This window comes from Oncorhynchus keta, chromosome 4, assembly GCF_023373465.1.
Source record: "Oncorhynchus keta strain PuntledgeMale-10-30-2019 chromosome 4, Oket_V2, whole genome shotgun sequence".
Classification (NCBI taxonomy): domain Eukaryota; kingdom Metazoa; phylum Chordata; class Actinopteri; order Salmoniformes; family Salmonidae; genus Oncorhynchus; species Oncorhynchus keta.
In genome coordinates, this window is record NC_068424.1 from 18510755 (window position 1) to 18529611 (window position 18857).

At 41.8% G+C, this 18857-nt stretch overlaps 1 protein-coding gene across 2 annotated transcripts in view; it reads left to right on the top strand.

Moving 5' to 3' along the window:
• Positions 1–18843, top strand: part of sgk3 (serum/glucocorticoid regulated kinase family member 3) — a 34326-nt gene extending 15483 nt beyond the window's left edge. For both annotated transcript variants that reach the window (XM_035755094.2, XM_035755105.2), the window contains 12 exons: positions 853–928; positions 2817–2866; positions 3014–3071; positions 5419–5502; positions 5598–5729; positions 10629–10741; positions 12907–12943; positions 15880–15966; positions 16104–16199; positions 16325–16480; positions 17073–17162; positions 17280–18843. In XM_035755094.2, the coding sequence (XP_035610987.1) occupies positions 853–928; positions 2817–2866; positions 3014–3071; positions 5419–5502; positions 5598–5729; positions 10629–10741; positions 12907–12943; positions 15880–15966; positions 16104–16199; positions 16325–16480; positions 17073–17162; positions 17280–17447 (1147 nt within the window). In that variant the 3' untranslated portion in view covers positions 17448–18843. The remainder of the gene's footprint in view (positions 1–852; positions 929–2816; positions 2867–3013; positions 3072–5418; positions 5503–5597; positions 5730–10628; positions 10742–12906; positions 12944–15879; positions 15967–16103; positions 16200–16324; positions 16481–17072; positions 17163–17279) is intronic.
• The last annotated feature ends 14 nt before the right edge of the window (positions 18844–18857 follow it).

An 18857-nucleotide genomic window follows, 5' to 3' on the forward strand; every position in this document is an offset into this window, starting at 1 on the left:
TTTCATCTGTGGTGATGCTTTCCTGTGCTAGTCTACAAGTGCTGTGCTATCATACGGGCTGCTTATTTAGCCATATACTGTAAACCAAAAATCTGTACAGATTTCTTATCTTTTCATTCAAAATCTTTCTCTCGGGCCGCCAGTTCTGGTTTTAGATCACACAGACCCGTAGAGATGTATAGAGGGTCACTTGCCACTAGATGGGAGAGACCTCTATGGGCCTTGCTATCACAGATGTGATGGCAAAAATCTAAATTTCATGTTTTAAAGTTTATTCGCCACTTGCACAGGACCTAACACTTTACAGTGTAATTCTTACCTTGAGTGCTCTTTCCCAACAATGCAGTGATAATAATATAGATACTTTTTACTTTATTTTTATTTAAATAGGCAAGTCAGTTAAGAACAAGTTCTTATTTTGATGGAAACATGAATGTAAGTACCTTATTCATTATGCAGGGGTACTGGAGTGGTTGGGGTGGGTTTATACATTTTTATGGATGTAGCTGTCGTGACATTTCTCCAAACAGCCTTTCTCCACTCGCTGGAGAACTAAATGAGGAAACAAGTCGAGATTGGGTCAAGGAAACATGCGCCCGGTAGAGAGATGATTCTGAAAGTAACACACTTTAGTTGACAAAGTAACTGTAATAATATTACCCAATTTCAAAAGTAACATGTTACTCATAAAAGTAATTTGTGACACGTTACCCCCAACACTGCTCCTGAGCCAGTGATGTTTAACATGGAGTCTAAAAGCAGTGGTTCTCTAACAGCAGTGGCTTTGTGTATGTCTCAGTCAGACCCTTAACGTGTGACCACTCTGCCCCTCTCTCTCTATCTATCTGATAGGCCTGATGTCAGAGCATTCTTGCAGATGGACAAATCTCAAAACTTCTCAGACGCATCTGAGGACGAAGATGACAAGGTAGGGGATGACAGGACAGTATGATGTCTGTAGAAAGGAGATAAGACTGTTTTATGGATTTAGTTGTCACCTCTTGAAACTGAAGAAATATGTCACATATGGCCTTGAGGGAGCATTGAATAACATCTCTGCTCTGATTTAGCATGAATGAGTACTTGATTAAGTATTCTATGTATTGGATATTGTATTATCAATGTGTGATAATTTATTACATTCTACAACAATAACGCAGCAGTGTACAGTTGTCATTTGAGACTTCAAATCAAAGTTTATTTGTCACGTGCGCCAAATACAACAGGTGTAGTAGACCTTACAATGTAATGCTTACTTACAGGCAGTAACCAATAGTGTAAAAAAGGTATTAGGTGAACAACAGGTAAGTAAAGAAATAAAACAACAGTAAAAAAACAGGCTGTATACAGTAGCGAGGCTATAAAAGTAGCGAGGCTACATACAGACAGACAGATAGTATGTACATGTAGATATGGTTAAAGTGATTATGCATATATGATGAACAGAGTAGAAGTAGCGTAAAAGAGGGATTGGTCGGTGGTGTGTTGCGGGACACAATGCAGATAGCCCGGTTAGCCAATGTGCGGGAGCACTGGTTGGTCGGCCCAATTGAGGTAGTATGTATAGTTAAAGTGATTATGCATATATGATAAACAGAGTAGCAGCAGCGTAGAAAGAGGGGTTGGGGGGGACACACAATGCAAATAGTCCAGGTAGCCATCTAATTACCTGCTCAGGAGTCTTATGGCTTGGGGGTAAAAACTGTTGAGAAGCCTTTTTGTCCTAGACTTGGCACTCTGGTACCGCTTGCTGGCTGGGGTCTTTGACAATTTTTAGGGCCTTCCTCTGACACCACCTGGTGTAGAGGTCCTGGATGGCAGGCAGCTTAGCCCCAGTGATGTACTGGGCCGTATGCACTACCCTCTAGTGCCTTGAGGAAAGAGGCAGAGCAATTGCCGTACCAGGCAGTCATGCTCTCAATGTTGCAGCTGTAGAACCTTTTGATGATCTCAGGACCCATGCCAAATCTTTTTAGTTTCCTGAGGGGGAATAGGCTTTGTCGTGCCCTCTTCACGACTGTCTTGGTGTGTTTGGACCATTCTAGTTTGTTGTTGATGTGGACACCAAGGAACTTGAAGCTCTCAACCTGCTCCACTACAGCCCAGTCGATGAGAATGTGGGCGTGCTCAGTGCTCCTCTTCCTGTAGTCCACAAACATCTCCTTAGTCTTGGTTACGTTGAGGGATAGGTTGTTTTTCTGGCACCACCCGGCCAGGTCTCTGACCTCCTCCCTATAGGCTGCCTCGTCGTTGTCGGTGATCAGGCCTACCACTGTTGCCGTCTGCAAACTGAATGATGGTGTTTGAGTCGTGCCTGGCCATGCAGTCGTGGGTGAGGAGGGGGCTGAGCCTGTTTGATGGTTCGCCACAGGGCATAGCAGGATTTTTTTGTAGGTTTCCGGGTTTCCGAGTCCCGCACCTTGAAAGCGGCAGCTCTACCCTTTAGCTCAGTGCGGATGGTGCCTGTAATCCATGGCATCTGGTTGGGGTATGTACGCACGGACACTGTGGAGATGACTCCTTTGATACACTTATTGATGAAGCCAGTGACTGATGTGGTGTACTCCTCAATGCCATCGGAAGAATCCCGGAACATGTTCCAGTCTGTGCTAGCAAAACAGTCCTGTAGTTTAGTATCTGCTTCATCTGACCACTTTTTTTTTATGGACCGAGTCACTTGTGTGTCCTGCTTTCATTTTTTCTTGTAAGCAGGAATCGGGAGGATAGAGTTCTGGTAGAATAAAGATTTAGACTATGGCCTCGCTTACGTATGTCTGCATTTTTAACCTAGATCATCTGTTCTCTCTGGTTTGCAGAACAGCTCTACCTCCAGAAATATTAACCTGGGACCGTCTGGAAATCCACAGTAGGTTACACAGTCTCACGTTGAATTGAGGCCTGCAGATATTTCTATTGTGGTGATGTTTTCTGGATGTCATTTTCCTTCCTCTTCATTTGTTCTAAAAATGTCACTGATTTTGTTTGCTTACCTTTTATGTTTTCCACATTTTAGTGCAAAGCCCACAGACTTTGACTTTCTCAAAGTCATCGGAAAGGGGAGCTTTGGAAAGGTATGTGATTATGCATAATACAGTATATATACACACTACCGGAAAAGCAGCCAACAGGTGCTCAGCATATGTGGGAACTCCTTCAAGACTGTCGCAAAAGCATTCCTCATGAAGCTGGTTGAGAGAATGCCAAGAGTGTGCAAAGCTGTCATCAAGGTAAAGGGTGGTTACTTTGAAGAATCTAAAGTCTAAAATATCTTTTGATTTGTTTTATACTTTTTTTTGGTTATAACATGATTCCATATGTGTTATTTCATCGTTTTGATGTCTTCTACAATGTAGAAAATAGTAAAAATAAAGAAAAATCATTGAATGAGTGGGTGTGTCCAAACTTTTAACTGGTACTGTAAGTTTTCAGACCCTTTTCTCAGTACTTTGTTGAAGCACCATTGGCAGCGATGACGGCCTCAATTCTTCTTGGGTATGACGCTACAAGCTTGGCACACCTGTATTTGGAGAGTTTCTCCCATTCTTCTCTTCAGATCCTCTCAAGCTCTGTCAGGTTGGATGGGGAGTGTCGCTGCACAGCTATTTTCAGGTCTCTCCAGCGATGTTCGATCGGGTTCAAGTCGGGGCTCTGGCTGGGCCATTCAAGGACATTCAGAGACTTGTCCTGAAGCCACTCCTGCATTCTCTTGGCTGTGTGCTTAGGGTTGTTGTCCTGTTGGAAGGTGAACCTTCGCCCCCAGTCTGAGGTCCTGAGCGCTCTGGAGCAGGTTTTCATCAAGGATCTCTATGTACTTTGCTCCGTTCATCTTTCGCTTGATCCTGATGTCCCAGTCCCTGCCGCTGAAAAACATCCCCACAGCATAATGCTGCCACCACCCTTCTTCACCGTAGGGATGGTGCCATGTTTCCTCCAGATGTGACGCTTGACATTCAGGCCAAAGAGTGCATCTTTGTTTCATCAGGCCAGGTGATCTTGTTTAACATGGTCTGAGTCTTTATGTGCCTTTTGGCAAACTCCAAGTAGGCTGTGCCTTTTACTGGGGAGTGGCTTCTGTCTGACCACTCTACCATAAGGGCCTGATTGGTGGAGTGCTGCAGAGATGGTTGTCCTTCTGGAAGGTTCGCCCATCTCCACAGAGGAACTCTGGAGCTCTGTCAGTGATTATCGTGTTCTTGGTCACCTCCTTGACCGAGGCTCTTCCCCGATTGCTCAGTTTGGCCGGGCGGCCAGCTCTCGAAAGAGTCTTGGTGGTTCAAAACAACTTCCATTTTAGAATGATGGAGGCCATTGTGTTCTTGGGGACCATCAATGCTGTGTTCTTGGAACCATTGTGTTCTTGGGGACCATCAATGCTGCACAACTCTTTTTGCACCCTTCCCCAGATCTGTGCCTCGACACAATCCTTTCTTTGCTCTACGGACAATTCCTTTGAATTGGCTTGGTTTTTGCTCTGACATGCAATGTCAACTGTGGGACCTTATATTTATAAAGGCAGATGTGTGCCTTTCCAAATCATGTCCAATCAATTGAATTTACCACAGGTGGACTCCAATTAAGTTGTAGAAACATCTCAAGGATGATCAATAGAAACAGGAAGCACCTGAGCTCCATTTTGAGTATTATAGCAAAGGGTCTGAATACTTATCTAAATAAGGTATTTCTGTTTTATATTTTTAATACATTCGGTAAAATTTCTAAACCTTTTGTGCCTTTGCCATTGAGGTATTGTGTGTAGCTTGATGAGGAAAATGTTTTCTTTAATCCATTTTAGAGTAAGGATGTAACATAACAATGTGGATAAAGGGAGGGAGTATGAACACTTTCCGAATGCACTGTATTTGTGTCATCTTTCTGCAGTTGGGAAAAGAATACGATGTTATGCAGAAAAATATGTTGGTTGGACAAGACTATTTATGTTTGTGGACATGGAAGCCAGTGATTTATGTTTACTATAGTTTGAGGCAATACAAATGTAATGTGACTCAAATGTAAGGCATTTAGTTGACGAAAATGGCCAGCTGTGTCATTTTGACAATAACTACATTAAATCATTATTCAAATGACAATGCGACTAAGACCTTAATTATATTTTAGTCTAAATTAATAAAACTAGACAAAATCAACAAAAAAGTGCCACAATTAGCACTGCTTTTGTCTTAAAGTAGTTCAATGTGACGAAACTCCACAGCATTTTTTGTTTGCTCTTACCAGTGTGGTAAGGAATGCTGTTTTACTTCTTTGTCTATCAGTAGATGGCCTTTCCATTTGAGAAGTGATAGTCTTACAGTTCTGTAATTTCACTGCCTCATTGTTGAAAGTGTATTGTCCCTGATGTGGTAACTGAGGGGTTTTAACTACAATTTAACACCATACTTTTATATTCTCTCCCACGTGAAGGTTCTCCTTGCAAAACGGAAACTGGACGGGAAGTATTACGCAATCAAGGTCCTGCAGAAAAGGGTCATTCTCAACAGGAGAGAGGTAATTTTTCTGAAGTGTTATTATTCTGTTTCTCAATGTTGGGTACGTTATTTCTATGTTCACACCACCAATACCATTTCTCCTGTTTCCACCAGCAAAAGCACATCATGGCGGAGCGCAACGTGCTACTGAAGAATGTAAAACACCCATTCCTGGTCGGCTTGCATTATTCCTTCCAGACGACAGACAAGTTGTACTTCGTCTTAGATTTCGTCAACGGGGGAGAAGTGAGTAGTTTCACTCCTATGAATAATGGAGAACCACAGTGTTGTCACTGAGCTCAAGTAGGGAAACTCAGAATAATACAACACCGGAACCCTGCTGAAAAGGTCCCTAGGAAATGACCCCTGACCTGAGTCCCAGTGGTGCAGACCAGGGGTTGGAACTTATTGTCCAATCGTTCCGTTCTGACCAGGAAAATAAAGTTCTGAACCGTTTCGTACCAAAAGAAAGTAGCGGTTTATATCGTTCCTTTTTAAACCTTTGAAATGGTATTTTTTTTATTTTTCAGGTGTGGAGAGAGGTTGGAGGAAGCTTGCCTTGATGGGCATCTTGTTATGACATACATTATCTTAATTAGGCCCACATAAATATACCAATGGAGGAGTGGCTTCTATGGATGAACTTTGAACTTCCGAGTTGGTTTAGCCATGGACCAGAGCTAGTTCTAGTGCTGTTTTGCACACACAAGCTTGTTAGCTAGCTAACAAACTTGTGTGTGCAGAGCAGCACTAGAACTTAAACCCATCTAACCGATCCCAATCAAAGGTGTTATCACGGGCTCCACTAAAGCAGTTATATATCCTTTGTCCTTGTGGTAAAAAATTGGTGTAATACAAAAAAGCGCAAATTAAAAGTAAGAATCTCTGAGCATCGTAGCACCATTAGTTGCAAAAATGTGATGTACCCAGTTGCAGCCCACTTTTTGGAAGCGAACCACTCTATTTCGTCCCTTCTGTATCACCATCAAACACGTCACCCTCCCTTGGAGAGGGGGTGACCTTGACAATTTATTGTTAAAACGAGGCTGCCTGGATCTTTAATTTAAAGACACTTGTTCCCGTCGGTCTCAATGTAGAAACTGATCTGAAGCCATTCTTGTGATTATTGTGTTTTTGCTATCCATTGTAAGTGTTTGTAGGCTTATGTAGCCACGTTGTATCTATGATCGTATGTTATTCATTCATGCTTTTTACAAGTTCTATTTATATCTGTAAATCAACCAAGCCACACCTGGCCATGATTACAGACACCTGTCTGTGTCCTTTCAAAGTATATAATCTAGTGACCCGCAGTGTTTGGCATTATACCCTGATGAAGGCGGCTTGTCTGTCAATGTCGGTTATAAAATGAGTGTGAGGCTCTCCTTTTCTTTTTCAACTATTGTAGCCTTAACTAGCATTAAAAAAGTTAATCTATTATTTAAAACATCTCTCACTAATTTCTGAATCATGCTTGTAACATTGTCAGTAGGCTACAGTAGCCTATATAACATTGTCAGTAGTCTACAGTAACCTACATTGGGCTCCAAAATGACTGGCACCCCTGACTGGCAATGCACAAACAATACTTTAAAAAATATAAACAATATAATTATAGAGAGAAACTCAAAATACCAACGTGAGAAATACTGTACTTTATTAATGTTTCAATGGAACCCACCAAAATAATTTATTGAGTTAATTAAAAATCAATGTCCTCCAAATCAAGGTTTCACAGTTAATGGCACCCTTAAAGATTACTATAAATAACATCTACCAAAATTAAACTAGGAATTAAATTCCACTTATTTAAGTGTATCTACGTCTTAAGGAACTATATTGAGGCATTACATCACTTCCTATTTCACTAGGGTATAAAAATGAGGTAACACGCATGCAATATCCCTTTGTCATCCAACACCATGAAGAAAACAAAAGAACTGGCAGTTCAAAAGAGACAGATGGTCGTAGACCTTCATAAATCTGGTAATGGCTACAAGAAGATCCACAAACGATGAAATATACCACTGAGCACTATCAGGGCAATTATCTTTTTAAATCAAAAGATATGGAACAGTTGAAAACCTCACGGGTAGAGGATACAAATGCATTTTGCCCCCCAGAATAGGGAGGAGGATGGCGAGAGAAGCAACACAATCCCCAAGAATCACTGTAAGAGAATTGCAGGCCTTGGTGGCGTCTGGGGTCACCGTCTTGGGGTCACCAGGTTTCAAAAAGCACCATCAGATGCCACCTCCACAGGCACTTTGGAACGGTTGCCAGAAGAAAGCCCTTTCTGACCCCAAGACATAGACGCAAGCGCTTGTAGTTTGCCAAACGTCATTTAAATTATGACTGAAAGAAGGTGCTCTGGTCAGAAGACCAAAATTTAATGTTTTGGTCAGACACAGCAATAGCATGTTTGGCATCGAAACAGAGATGTATACACCTCATACCCACTGTGAAATATGGTGGTAGGTCAGTGATGTTTTGGGGCTGTTTTTAATTCCAGAGGTCCAGGGGCACCGGTTAAGATTGATGGCATAATGAATTCCACCAAGTATCAGGCAATTTTGGCTGACAATCTGGTTGCCTCTGCCATAAGGCTGGGACTTGGCCGTAGGTGGACTTTCCAACAAGACAATGACCCAAAACATACCTCAAGATCCACACAGAAATGGTTCTGTGACCATCTGTTGCTGGACCTCAATCCAATCGAAAACCTGTGGGCTGAGTGGAAGAGGGCAGTTGATAACCGCAAAACCAAGAATGTGAAGGATCTTGAAAGGATCTGCATAGAGGAATGGTCCAAAATCCCTCCAAATGTGTTCCTTAACCTTGTCAAACATTACAGGATAAAACCACTGATCCAGGATGTGCTGCTTACCCCTATCCCAATATTAAACCACTGATCCAGGATGTGCTGCTTACCCCTATCCCAATATTAAACCACTGATCCAGGATGTGCTGCTTACCCCTATCCCAATATTAAACCACTGATCCAGGATGTGCTGCTTACCCCTATCCCAATATTAAACCACTGATCCAGGATGTGCTGCTTACCCCTATCCCAATATTAAACCACTGATCCAGGATGTGCTGCTTACCCCTATCCCAATATTAAACCACTGATCCAGGATATGCTGCTTACCCCTATCCCAATATTAAACCACTGATCCAGGATATGCTACTTACCCCTATCCCAATATTAAACCACTGATCCAGGATATTCTACTTACCCCTATCCCAATATTAAACCACTGATCCAGGATATTCTACTTACCCCTATCCCAATATTAAACCACTGATCCAGGATGTGCTGCTTACCCCTATCCCAATATTAAACCACTGATCCAGGATGTGCTGCTTACCCCTATCCCAATATTAAACCACTGATCCAGGATGTGCTGCTTACCCCTATCCCAATATTAAACCACTGATCCAGGATGTGCTGCTTACCCCTATCCCAATATTAAACCACTGATCCAGGATGTGCTGCTTACCCCTATCCCAATATTAAACCACTGATCCAGGATGTGCTGCTTACCCCTATCCCAGTATTAAACCACTGATCCAGGATGTGCTGCTTACCCCTATCCCAATATTAAACCACTGATCCAGGATGTGCTGCTTACCCCTATCCCAGTATTAAACCACTGATCCAGGATGTGCTGCTTACCCCTATCCCAATATTAAACCACTGATCCAGGATGTGCTGCTTACCCCTATCCCAGTATTAAACCACTGATCCAGGATGTGCTGCTTACCCCTATCCCAATTTTGACAGTAAACTGTAAACATTTACATAGTTTATAGCCTGTTTTAGTTTATACACTTCAAAAGGAATCAGCTGCGACCCACTCCTAATCTACCATTTAAGTGTTAAAAAACCCACACATTTCAAAGCTTCCTTTTCAATAAAAGGAACTGTGCAGTATAGGTGGTGGGAGCTGAATTTCCACATTTGAATAAGCACATCCTGGCCATTAGTGCATTTACATTACATTTACATTTAAGTCATTTAGCAGACACTCTTATCCAGTGCAACGTTGGCCAATGTAACTCCATAAAAATATTTATTCGCATTTTTATGCCATTTTGGGACTGTCAGAAAGAGCCAAAACTAAGAGTAATTGCCAGGATGATTGAAGGTTTGTAATGTTTCTCTAACCTTGGTGTAATGGCCAGTCTATATAAATATTTTTACAGTATTAAAATATTATAGATATCTACAAAAAAGCTACTGACTGAGGTCTATGGATTTCCCTGATCCCAGATTTGTAGGCTATGTGCTTTAGCTATGTGCTTTAGCTAACTCCTTTTCATTATCGTTGTCATCAGTATGTGCTTTAGCTGGGGGGACTAGGCTCTATCTCCTCCGAAACCACTGAATCTGTGTTGCCTTTCCAGTTTTCCAGAGTGCAGAGGCAAAGCTCATAGTTCATGTCATGTTGATGCTAGCACTTAGTTAATCTCCCAAACTTGCTGCTTGAGTCAATTGTAATAGTGATGTGGAATTTGCAGACAGGGCAGGAAGTTCGACCCACGGCTCTGTGTCATGACTCGGCTACAATTGTTGTTAGCAACCTGGGCTAAATATCACTCCATACTCTGTCCATTCATTTATTATGATGTACTGACAAAATAAAGGAAACACTTGAGTAAATGAGGGATACAAAGTATTTTGAAAGCAGGCGCTTCCACACAGGTGTGGTTCCTGAGTTAATTAAGCAATTAACACATCCTATCGTGCTTAGGGTTATGTATAAAAATGCCCAGTTGTGCATTATTTTGGCTACCATGGCTAGAAGAGGACATCTCGGTGACTTTGAAAGAGGTCTCAAAGTAGCATAGGGTGTTTAAAGGGTGTGTGTGTCAGTCACCTGATCTTAACCCAACTGAACCAGCGTTTTCCACCGCCATGAACAAAACTCAAAATTATGGAATTTCTCATGTAAGAATGGTGTCATATCCCTCCAATAGAGTTCCAGACACTTGTGAATCTATGCCAAGGCACATTGAAGCTGTTCTGGCGGCCCAACGCCCTATTAAGACATTTTATGTTGGCGTTTCCTTTATTTTGGCAGTTTCCTTTATTCCTCTGTAATGTCTCACTGGCACTGTGGCTGTATTCTATCATTCCAGCTTTTCTTCCATCTTCAAAAAGAACGGACCTTTCCGGAACCCAGAGCAAAGTTCTACATCGCAGAAATGGCAAGCGCACTGGGCTATCTGCATTCTCTCAACATAGTTTACAGGTATGTATACAAAACATTAAGAACACCTGCTCTTTCCATTATATCGACTGACCAAGTGAATCCAGGTGAAATATATGATCCCTTATTGATTGAACTTGTTAAATCTACTTCAATCTGTGTAGATGAAGGGGAGGAGACAGGTTAAAGAAGGATCTTTAAACCTTGAGACATGGATTGTGTATGTGTCCCATTGAGTGTGAATGGGCAAGACAAAGGATTTAAGTGCCTTTGAATGGGGTATCGTAGTAGGTGCCATGCGCAAAGGTTTGTGTCAAGAACTGCAACACTGCTGGGTTTTTCAAGATCAACAGTTTCCCGTGTGTATTAAGAATGGTCCACCACCCAAAGGACATCCAGCCAGCAACCCTGTGGAACGCAATCAAAACACCATGTAGAGTCCATGCCCTGAAGAATTGAGGCTCTTCTGAGGGCAAACTCAATATTAGGACGGTGTTCCTAATGTTTGGTATACTCGGTGTATGAGTGTGTGATGAGTAACCTTGCCTGAGCATGGGCTTTGGCAAACCCGGTCTTGAGGTGTGCAGGAGTCCCAGGTTCAAATCCAGTCAGTGGCAAAGGCTATATTGGATAAGTGAGTCACCCATGTGGACAGGCTGGCTGGTTGTCTTGGCTCTGGTACACCAGTTGGCTAAAGGTCTGTAGTAGAGAGTGAATGCCATCCTGAGCCAGCTACCACCCGGTTACTCAAACCTGCACCTTAGATTCTGCTGCCCTATGTATGTACATGGACTTGGAATCACTGGTCACTTTAAGAATAGAACACTAGCCACTACTGTTTTACTCATTTCACATGTATATACTGTATTCTATTCTACTGTATTTTAGTCAATGCCACTCCGACATTGCTCGTCCTAGTATTTCTTAATTCCATTATTTTAGATGTGAGTATTGTTAGATATTACTGCACTTTTGCAGCTAGGAACACGAGCAATCATATTTGATTTGAATGTTACACACATTCTAAGGTTTCCTATGTCGTGAAACAGTTTCCACATGAAATATCCTGAATGAGCAATGAATGCAACATACATCCCCTTTTTAATTAGTGGGAAAAGTCCAACTTCAAATAGCGTCTTTTGTGAAATTCCTGGAACTTTGATATTTGAAGTGTTCCTTTTTCAAGAGGTCGGCTGTAGTAATGTTTAATAAGTCCAATGTCACTGTTGTCATGGTTGCAGCACGTGTGTATAGTCGTTCATTAACGGACGTATTGTTCTCTACCTTGTTTTCCCTTCGTGCTGTTGTCTGTGCCGAACAATGTTTATACCATGTGCAGGTTTTAGTTTTTCCATTTATGTTTTATGAGGTCAGACTTTAGTACGTAGGGTGCACTGATTGGTGTCACCTCATTTGTCAGTATGTGTTACACCTGTGCTGGTTGCCATCTTGTTAGTGGGAAAGCCCTACATGTTTTGTTTTGGTTGTTGGTGACTGTTAGTTCCCATTCTGTTTGAGCTGGGGAACGTAACGCATGTTCGTGCTGCTACCATGTTGTCTTAGGTCTGGTGTGTAGTGTGGTGTGGTGGTGTCTCTTGTCGTGATGTGTGTTTTTGTCCCACATTTAAATGTTTAATCCTCGTCCCTACAGGAGGCCTTTTGCCTCTTGGTAGGCCATCATTGTAAATAAGAATTTCTTCTGAATTGACTTGCCTCGCTAAATAAAAACATGTGAAGGCAATTTTCCCTCAACATGGGTCTGTCCCCATAGTCCCTCAAGCCATCCACTTTGCCTGTCGTTTCAGTTTGTGTAACCTTTAACTAGGCAAGTCCAGAACAAATTCTTATTTTCAATGACTGCCTACTGGGGAACAGTGGGTTAACTGCCTTGTTCAGGGGCAGAATGACAGATTTTTACCTTGTCAGCTCGGGGATTCGATCCAGCAACCTTTTGGTTACTGGCCCAACGCTCTAACCACTATGCTACCTGCCACCCCCGGTTTAGTGTAATGCTGGTTCAGTGACTCATGTAAATTGATATCAACTGGATGCGAATCGCTAGGATTAAAGAAACTTCTCTTCATGATTGTTTTGATATCCTCTGTTGCCCAGAAGTAGGAAGATAATAGCTCTTGTAATCCATTAAGCACAGTTCTATTATCCAATATCAACAATGTTGGATAATGTTCATGTTTGTTTTTTCACAGGGACTTGAAGCCAGAAAATATCCTTCTCGACTTTGAAGTAAGTGTGACATCCTAACTCATTTGCAGTGCATAAGTAATCTGTTTTATATGTGGAGTAGCTTAGGGCTGTATGCAATCGAAACTGCATTAGCAATCTTTTTGCTTAACAACTGCCTTCGTACAAATGTATCTTGACAACTGAAATCCTCCTCCCATGAATGTAGTCTACCTGGTATTTTAACATTACCCCAAATAATTCTGCATATCAGTTTAACCTCAAGGAAAGTGTTTACTTTAGTTTAGCCTTTACTACACTGAAACAAATATATAAATTCAACATGTTGGTCCCATGTTTTCATGAGCTGAAATAAAAGATCCCAGAAATGTTCCATATGCACAAAAAGCCTATTTCTATCAAAATGTGTGCACACATTTGTTTACATCACTGTTAGTGTGCATTTCTCCTTTGCCGAGATAATCCATCCACCTGATAGTTGTGGCATATCAAGAAGCTGATTAAACCGCATGATCATTACACAGGTGCACCTTGTGCTGGGGACAATAAAAGGCCACTCTTAAATGTGCAGTTTTGTCACACAACACAATGCCACAGAGGTCTCAATTTTTGAGGGAGCGTGCAATTTGCATGCTGCCTGCAGGAATGTCCACTAGAGCAGGAATGTCCACAGATTTTAATTTATCTACCATAAACCACCTCTCACGTTATTTAAGAGAATTTGACAGTACTTCCAACCGGCCTCACAACCGATTATGTGTAATGTGTCGTGTGGGCAGGCGGTTTGCTGACGTCAACGTTGTGAACAGAGTGCCATGTGGTGGCAGCGGGGTTATGGTATGGGTAGGCATGAGCTACGGACAACGAACACAATTGGATTTTATCAATGGCAATATGAATGCACATAGAAACCGTGACGAGATCCTGAGGCCCATTGTGCCATTCATCCTTCGCCATCACCTCATGTTTCAGCATGATATTGTAGCAAGGATCTGTACTCAACTCCTGGAAGCTGAAAATGTACCATTTATTCCATGGCCTGCATACTCACCAGACATGTCACCAATTGAAAATGTTTTGGATGCTTTGGCTCAACTTGTAAGACGGCGTGTTCTAGTTTGCCAATATTTATTGTTAATTTGTAATTTTTTTTTTTTTTTTTACTTTAGTTTATTTAGTAAATATTTTCTTAACTCTATTTCTTGAACTGCATTGTTGGTTAAGGGCTTGTAAGTGCTACTACACCAGTTGTATGCGGCACGTGACAAATAAAATGGATTTGATATCCAACAACTTCGCACAGCCATTAAAGAGGAGCGGGACAACATTCCACAGACTACAATCAACAGCCTGCGAAGGAGATGCGTTGCTCTGCATGAAGCAAATGGTGGTCTCACTAGATACTGACTGGTTTTCTGATCCACGCCCCTAAGTTAAAAAAATAATATATTTTTTTTTATCTGGGACCAACAGATGGGACCATCTGTATTCCAAGTCATGTAAAATCCATAGATTAGGGCCTAATTATTTTTTTCAATTGACTGATTTCTTTAGATGAACTAACTTTGTAAAATCTTTTAAATTGTTGCGTTTTTATATTTTTGTAGAGTTTAAATGTTTTCAGTGTTTACTACTAAACTCAGCAAAAAAAGAAACGTCCTCACACTGTCAACTGCTTTTATTTTCAGGAAACTTAACATGTGTAAATATTTGTATGAACAAGATCCACAGACATGTAACTAACAGAAATGGAATATTGTGTCCCAGAACAAAGGGGGTGGGGGGCTGTATGGCTGGTGGAATTGTCATGTCAGGATGAGCCTGCAGGAAGGGTACCACATGAGGGAGGAGGATGTCTTCCCTGTAACGCACAGCATTGAGATTGCCTGCAATGACAACAAGCTCAGTCTGATGATTCTGTGACACACCACCCCAGATCATGATGGACCCTTCACCTCCAAATCTATCCCACTCCAGAGTACAAGCCTCGGTGTAAAACTCATTCCTTGAAAGATAAACGCAAATCCGACTATCACCCCTGGTGAGACAAAACCGTGACTCGTCAGTGAAGAGCACTTTTTGCCAGTCCTGTCTAGTCTAGCGACGGTGGGTTTGTGCCCATAGGCGACATTGTTGCCAGTGATGTCTGGTGAGGACCTGCCTTACAATAGGCATACAAGCCCTCAGTCCAGCCTCTCTCAGCCTATTGCGGACAGTCTAAGCACTGATGGAGGGATTGTGCGTTCCTGGTGTAACTCGGGCAGTTGTTGCTATCCTGTTCCTGTCCCGCAGTTGCGATGTTCAGATGTACCGATCATGTGCAAGTGTTGTTACATGTGTTCTGCCACTGCGAGGACGATCAGCTGTCCATCTTGTCTCCCTCTTAGGCGTCTCACATTGCAATTTATTACCCTGGCCACATCTGCAGTCCTAAGTTTTCATAACTGTGACCTTAATTGCCTAAGCGGTTAGTGTCTTAACGACCATTCCACGGGTGCATGTTCATTAATTGTTTATGGTTCATTGAACAAGCATGGGAAACAGTGTTTAAACCCTTTACAATGAAGATCTGTGAAGTTATTTTGAATTTGACAAATTACCTTTTAAAGCCAGGGTCCTGAAAAGGGGCGTTTTTATTTTTTTGCTGAGTTTAGTCATTGGAAAAAATTGAGATGAATGTCTCATAATCCAACAGGTTATAAAGAAAGCAAGTGTCTGTGGTGAAGCCTAATCCTTCACCAGCTAACACATCTCACACGAACGGCAGTGTCATTTTCAGTTTAGAAGAGAACGTTTGTGATTTGATTGTTTAACTAATGCGTTTCCTGACCGGCCTTATTGAGAGGAAATTGCGAGTGTCCTGAGAGTTGGCTACTCTGGCCAAAATTCCACAAAGAAAATGTATATTCTTCAGTTCTGACTGAGGATAATGGTGGCAAACACTGTCTAAAATTGTCCCTGACTCCCCTTCTTTAAAGGGACATATAGTTTTGACGGACTTCGGATTGTGCAAGGAAGGCATTTCCCAAGCCGAGACGACAAGCACATTTTGTGGGACACCTGAGGTAAAGTTGAACATGTTTTCCAGGACAGCATATGTAATAAGGCATAATAACCTTTTTTAATGTCTGGATCACTGTTCTGGATTGAAACTGAAAAGGCCTGTCATTGCTAATTTATTTAACCCCCCCCCCCACCCTAGTACCTAGCTCCAGAGGTCCTGAGGAAACAACCGTATGACAACACAGTGGACTGGTGGTGTCTAGGATCAGTGCTCTATGAAATGCTCTTTGGCCTGGTGAGTTACAGTAGTAGACATTGAAAACAGGCACAATATGTACGGACAGAACACACCCTTGACATAATGCCTGATCACACACTGTCTTAACAGTAACACACATCTATCTCCCCTCTGTTCCACAGCCTCCGTTCTACAGCAGAGACACCCATGAGATGTATGAAAACATCCTCCACAAACCCCTGATGATGCGTCCTGGAGCGTCCAACACGGCCTGGTCCCTCCTGCAGGCTCTACTGGAGAAGGACGGCACACACAGACTGGGCTCCAGAGACGACTTTGTGAGTGGTGACCCTCACAGCATGGCAGTGGTTTATGGTTTTATGTCACCCATCTCATTTAGTTAGAAAATATTGCAGTGACCCAAGACTTTTTAAATACACCAAACTCACTAAATACACACAAATGGACCTTCCTCGAAGTCACAAGAGGTTGGTGGCACCTTACTTGGAGAGTGCGGGATCATGGTGTGAATGGAGCGGAATAGTTGGAATGGTAACAATTACATAAAACCTATGGTTTCCAGGTGTTTTATGCCATTCCATGTGCTCCGTTCCGTCCATTATTGTGAGCTGTTCTCCCCTCAGCAGCCTACAGTGCTCTAGATCCCAAGCTACCATTTATTTAAGTAACACAGCAGTATGCTTCATAGTCTCACAACTGTGACTCATGTATTGCTGTAGCTGATGGCATCTGACTCTCTCTGGTGGAGAAACATTGTCATGACCAGGAGTTGCTCAATAGCTGCAGTGTCTGGCAATGTTCATTTCTTCTTGGCAGATGGATTGCATTACATCGCTTTCATCAGTATGAAGTAATAGCATTTGCCTTGGTTGTTCTAGAACTGAAAAATATCTATTCTCTTTTTTTCAGAATGAGATCAAAGCACATAACTTCTTCTCTGCGATCAAGTGGGATGACCTGGAACAGAGAAAGGTTCCACCTCCATTCACTCCCAATGTGGTAAATGTTCTCAGGGTTACATGTGATTCTGATGTATGGTAACACACGGCAGATGCAACATCAGACCACAAGCATGAATGAACTGATGTTTGTTTTTTCCTCTTTCCTGTTTTGCAGAATTCTCCTTACGACATCACAAACTTTGATCCAGAATTCACAGATGAGACCGTTCCAAACTCTGTGTGCTATACTGAACATGCCATAGTCAACGCCAGTGTAATGGAGGCTGATGATGCCTTCCTAGGTTTTTCCTACGCACCCCCCTCAGATGACTCCTTCCTATGAAAGACTTGCTGTGAGGACCTGCCCCAGAGTTCTGTGAAATTGCCTTAATTTTTATTTTTTACAAGGAGCACGTGTGCACCTAAGTTGAAAAATGTAGGTGCACACAAAGAAATGTAGGACCACATTGAGAAATATTTTAGGTAAGAAAGCTAGAATCCTTAATTATTCTAGGCGAACTGGTGCTCCTAAATAAAAATTCCATGTCGCACAGCAAAATCTTAAGGCACATATGCGATCAAAATGGATGCACTGTAGAGCCTTGACCTTAACCCAGTATTATTCTATCCTGGTCCTGGAAATCTATAGGGTATGCAGGATTTATTTGTTCCAGCCCAGTAGCTTGTTGAGTGTATTTAGGTGTGTTAGTGCTGGTCTGGAACAAAGCCTGCACCCCCTGTGTGTCTCCAGGATCAGGACTGAAAAACACTACCTTAAACTGTCCTAAATATTCTGAATAAAAGGGAAGAATTTATATTGTGGATGAACCCGTTTTGAGAAAAGCCAAAGTGAGCAGAAGTTGTGATCAGACAGCACTTATGAAAAGGGTTTGGGTTGCAGACTGTGTCAAGAAACCTTTATTTTTACCTAATGATATTTATATAACAAATTATATTTTTAAGAAATGTTGGCCAGATTTATTTCTTGACACATGTATTGGTTGTTGGCTCATGTCCATTTTGGTTCTTTGTTTGAAGAAACGAGGACATTCGGTGTGATGTTGTCAGGGTGGGGTGGGTAAAAAAAAAAAAAAAATGTCCCCGAAATAAAATCCTACATTTAAGTGGCGAGTTGGGATGAAAGCGCTTCCTCAAAATCTTTTCGTTCCACTTTAAAAGCAGATTTAATGAAATGGCAGTGAACATGTCATTTATATACTTTCAGAACAGCTAAAAGGAATTGTTTTGTCTCTTCCAATATCAAAAGATTTGTTATCCTAACAAGATCACTGGTTAATGGTATATTTAGAAAGTGCTTGTAGTAGGTTTATTTATAGATTCATTGTTAGTTTGTGGTGGGGGAGTTCTCAGTCGGAAATACTAGGTCACTAAATATAGTCTTGTGTTGACAGAGGTCATTTCAGTTCAGATTTTCATTGTGTTTATATAGACCTTTTCTGTCATGGCTCCAGTGACTTTACTTTGCAAACAGGTGCTGCGCCATCTGATTTATTTCTGTGGTTTGCTTGCCTGTCTGTGTTTGTTTACAAGCTCATAATCTTGCCTTAATTGACACTCAGATATTCCTTAGAAATCCTCACAGAAAACCTCAACCACCAGACTAGGATTTCCATACCATTTCTAACTAACGAGTGTTGTCAACATGCCTCATTGTTCAATACAATGCCTTGGATGTACTGTACATTAAAATAATAATTAAATGAACCAACAAGTTTGTTTTCGATGTCTTGTT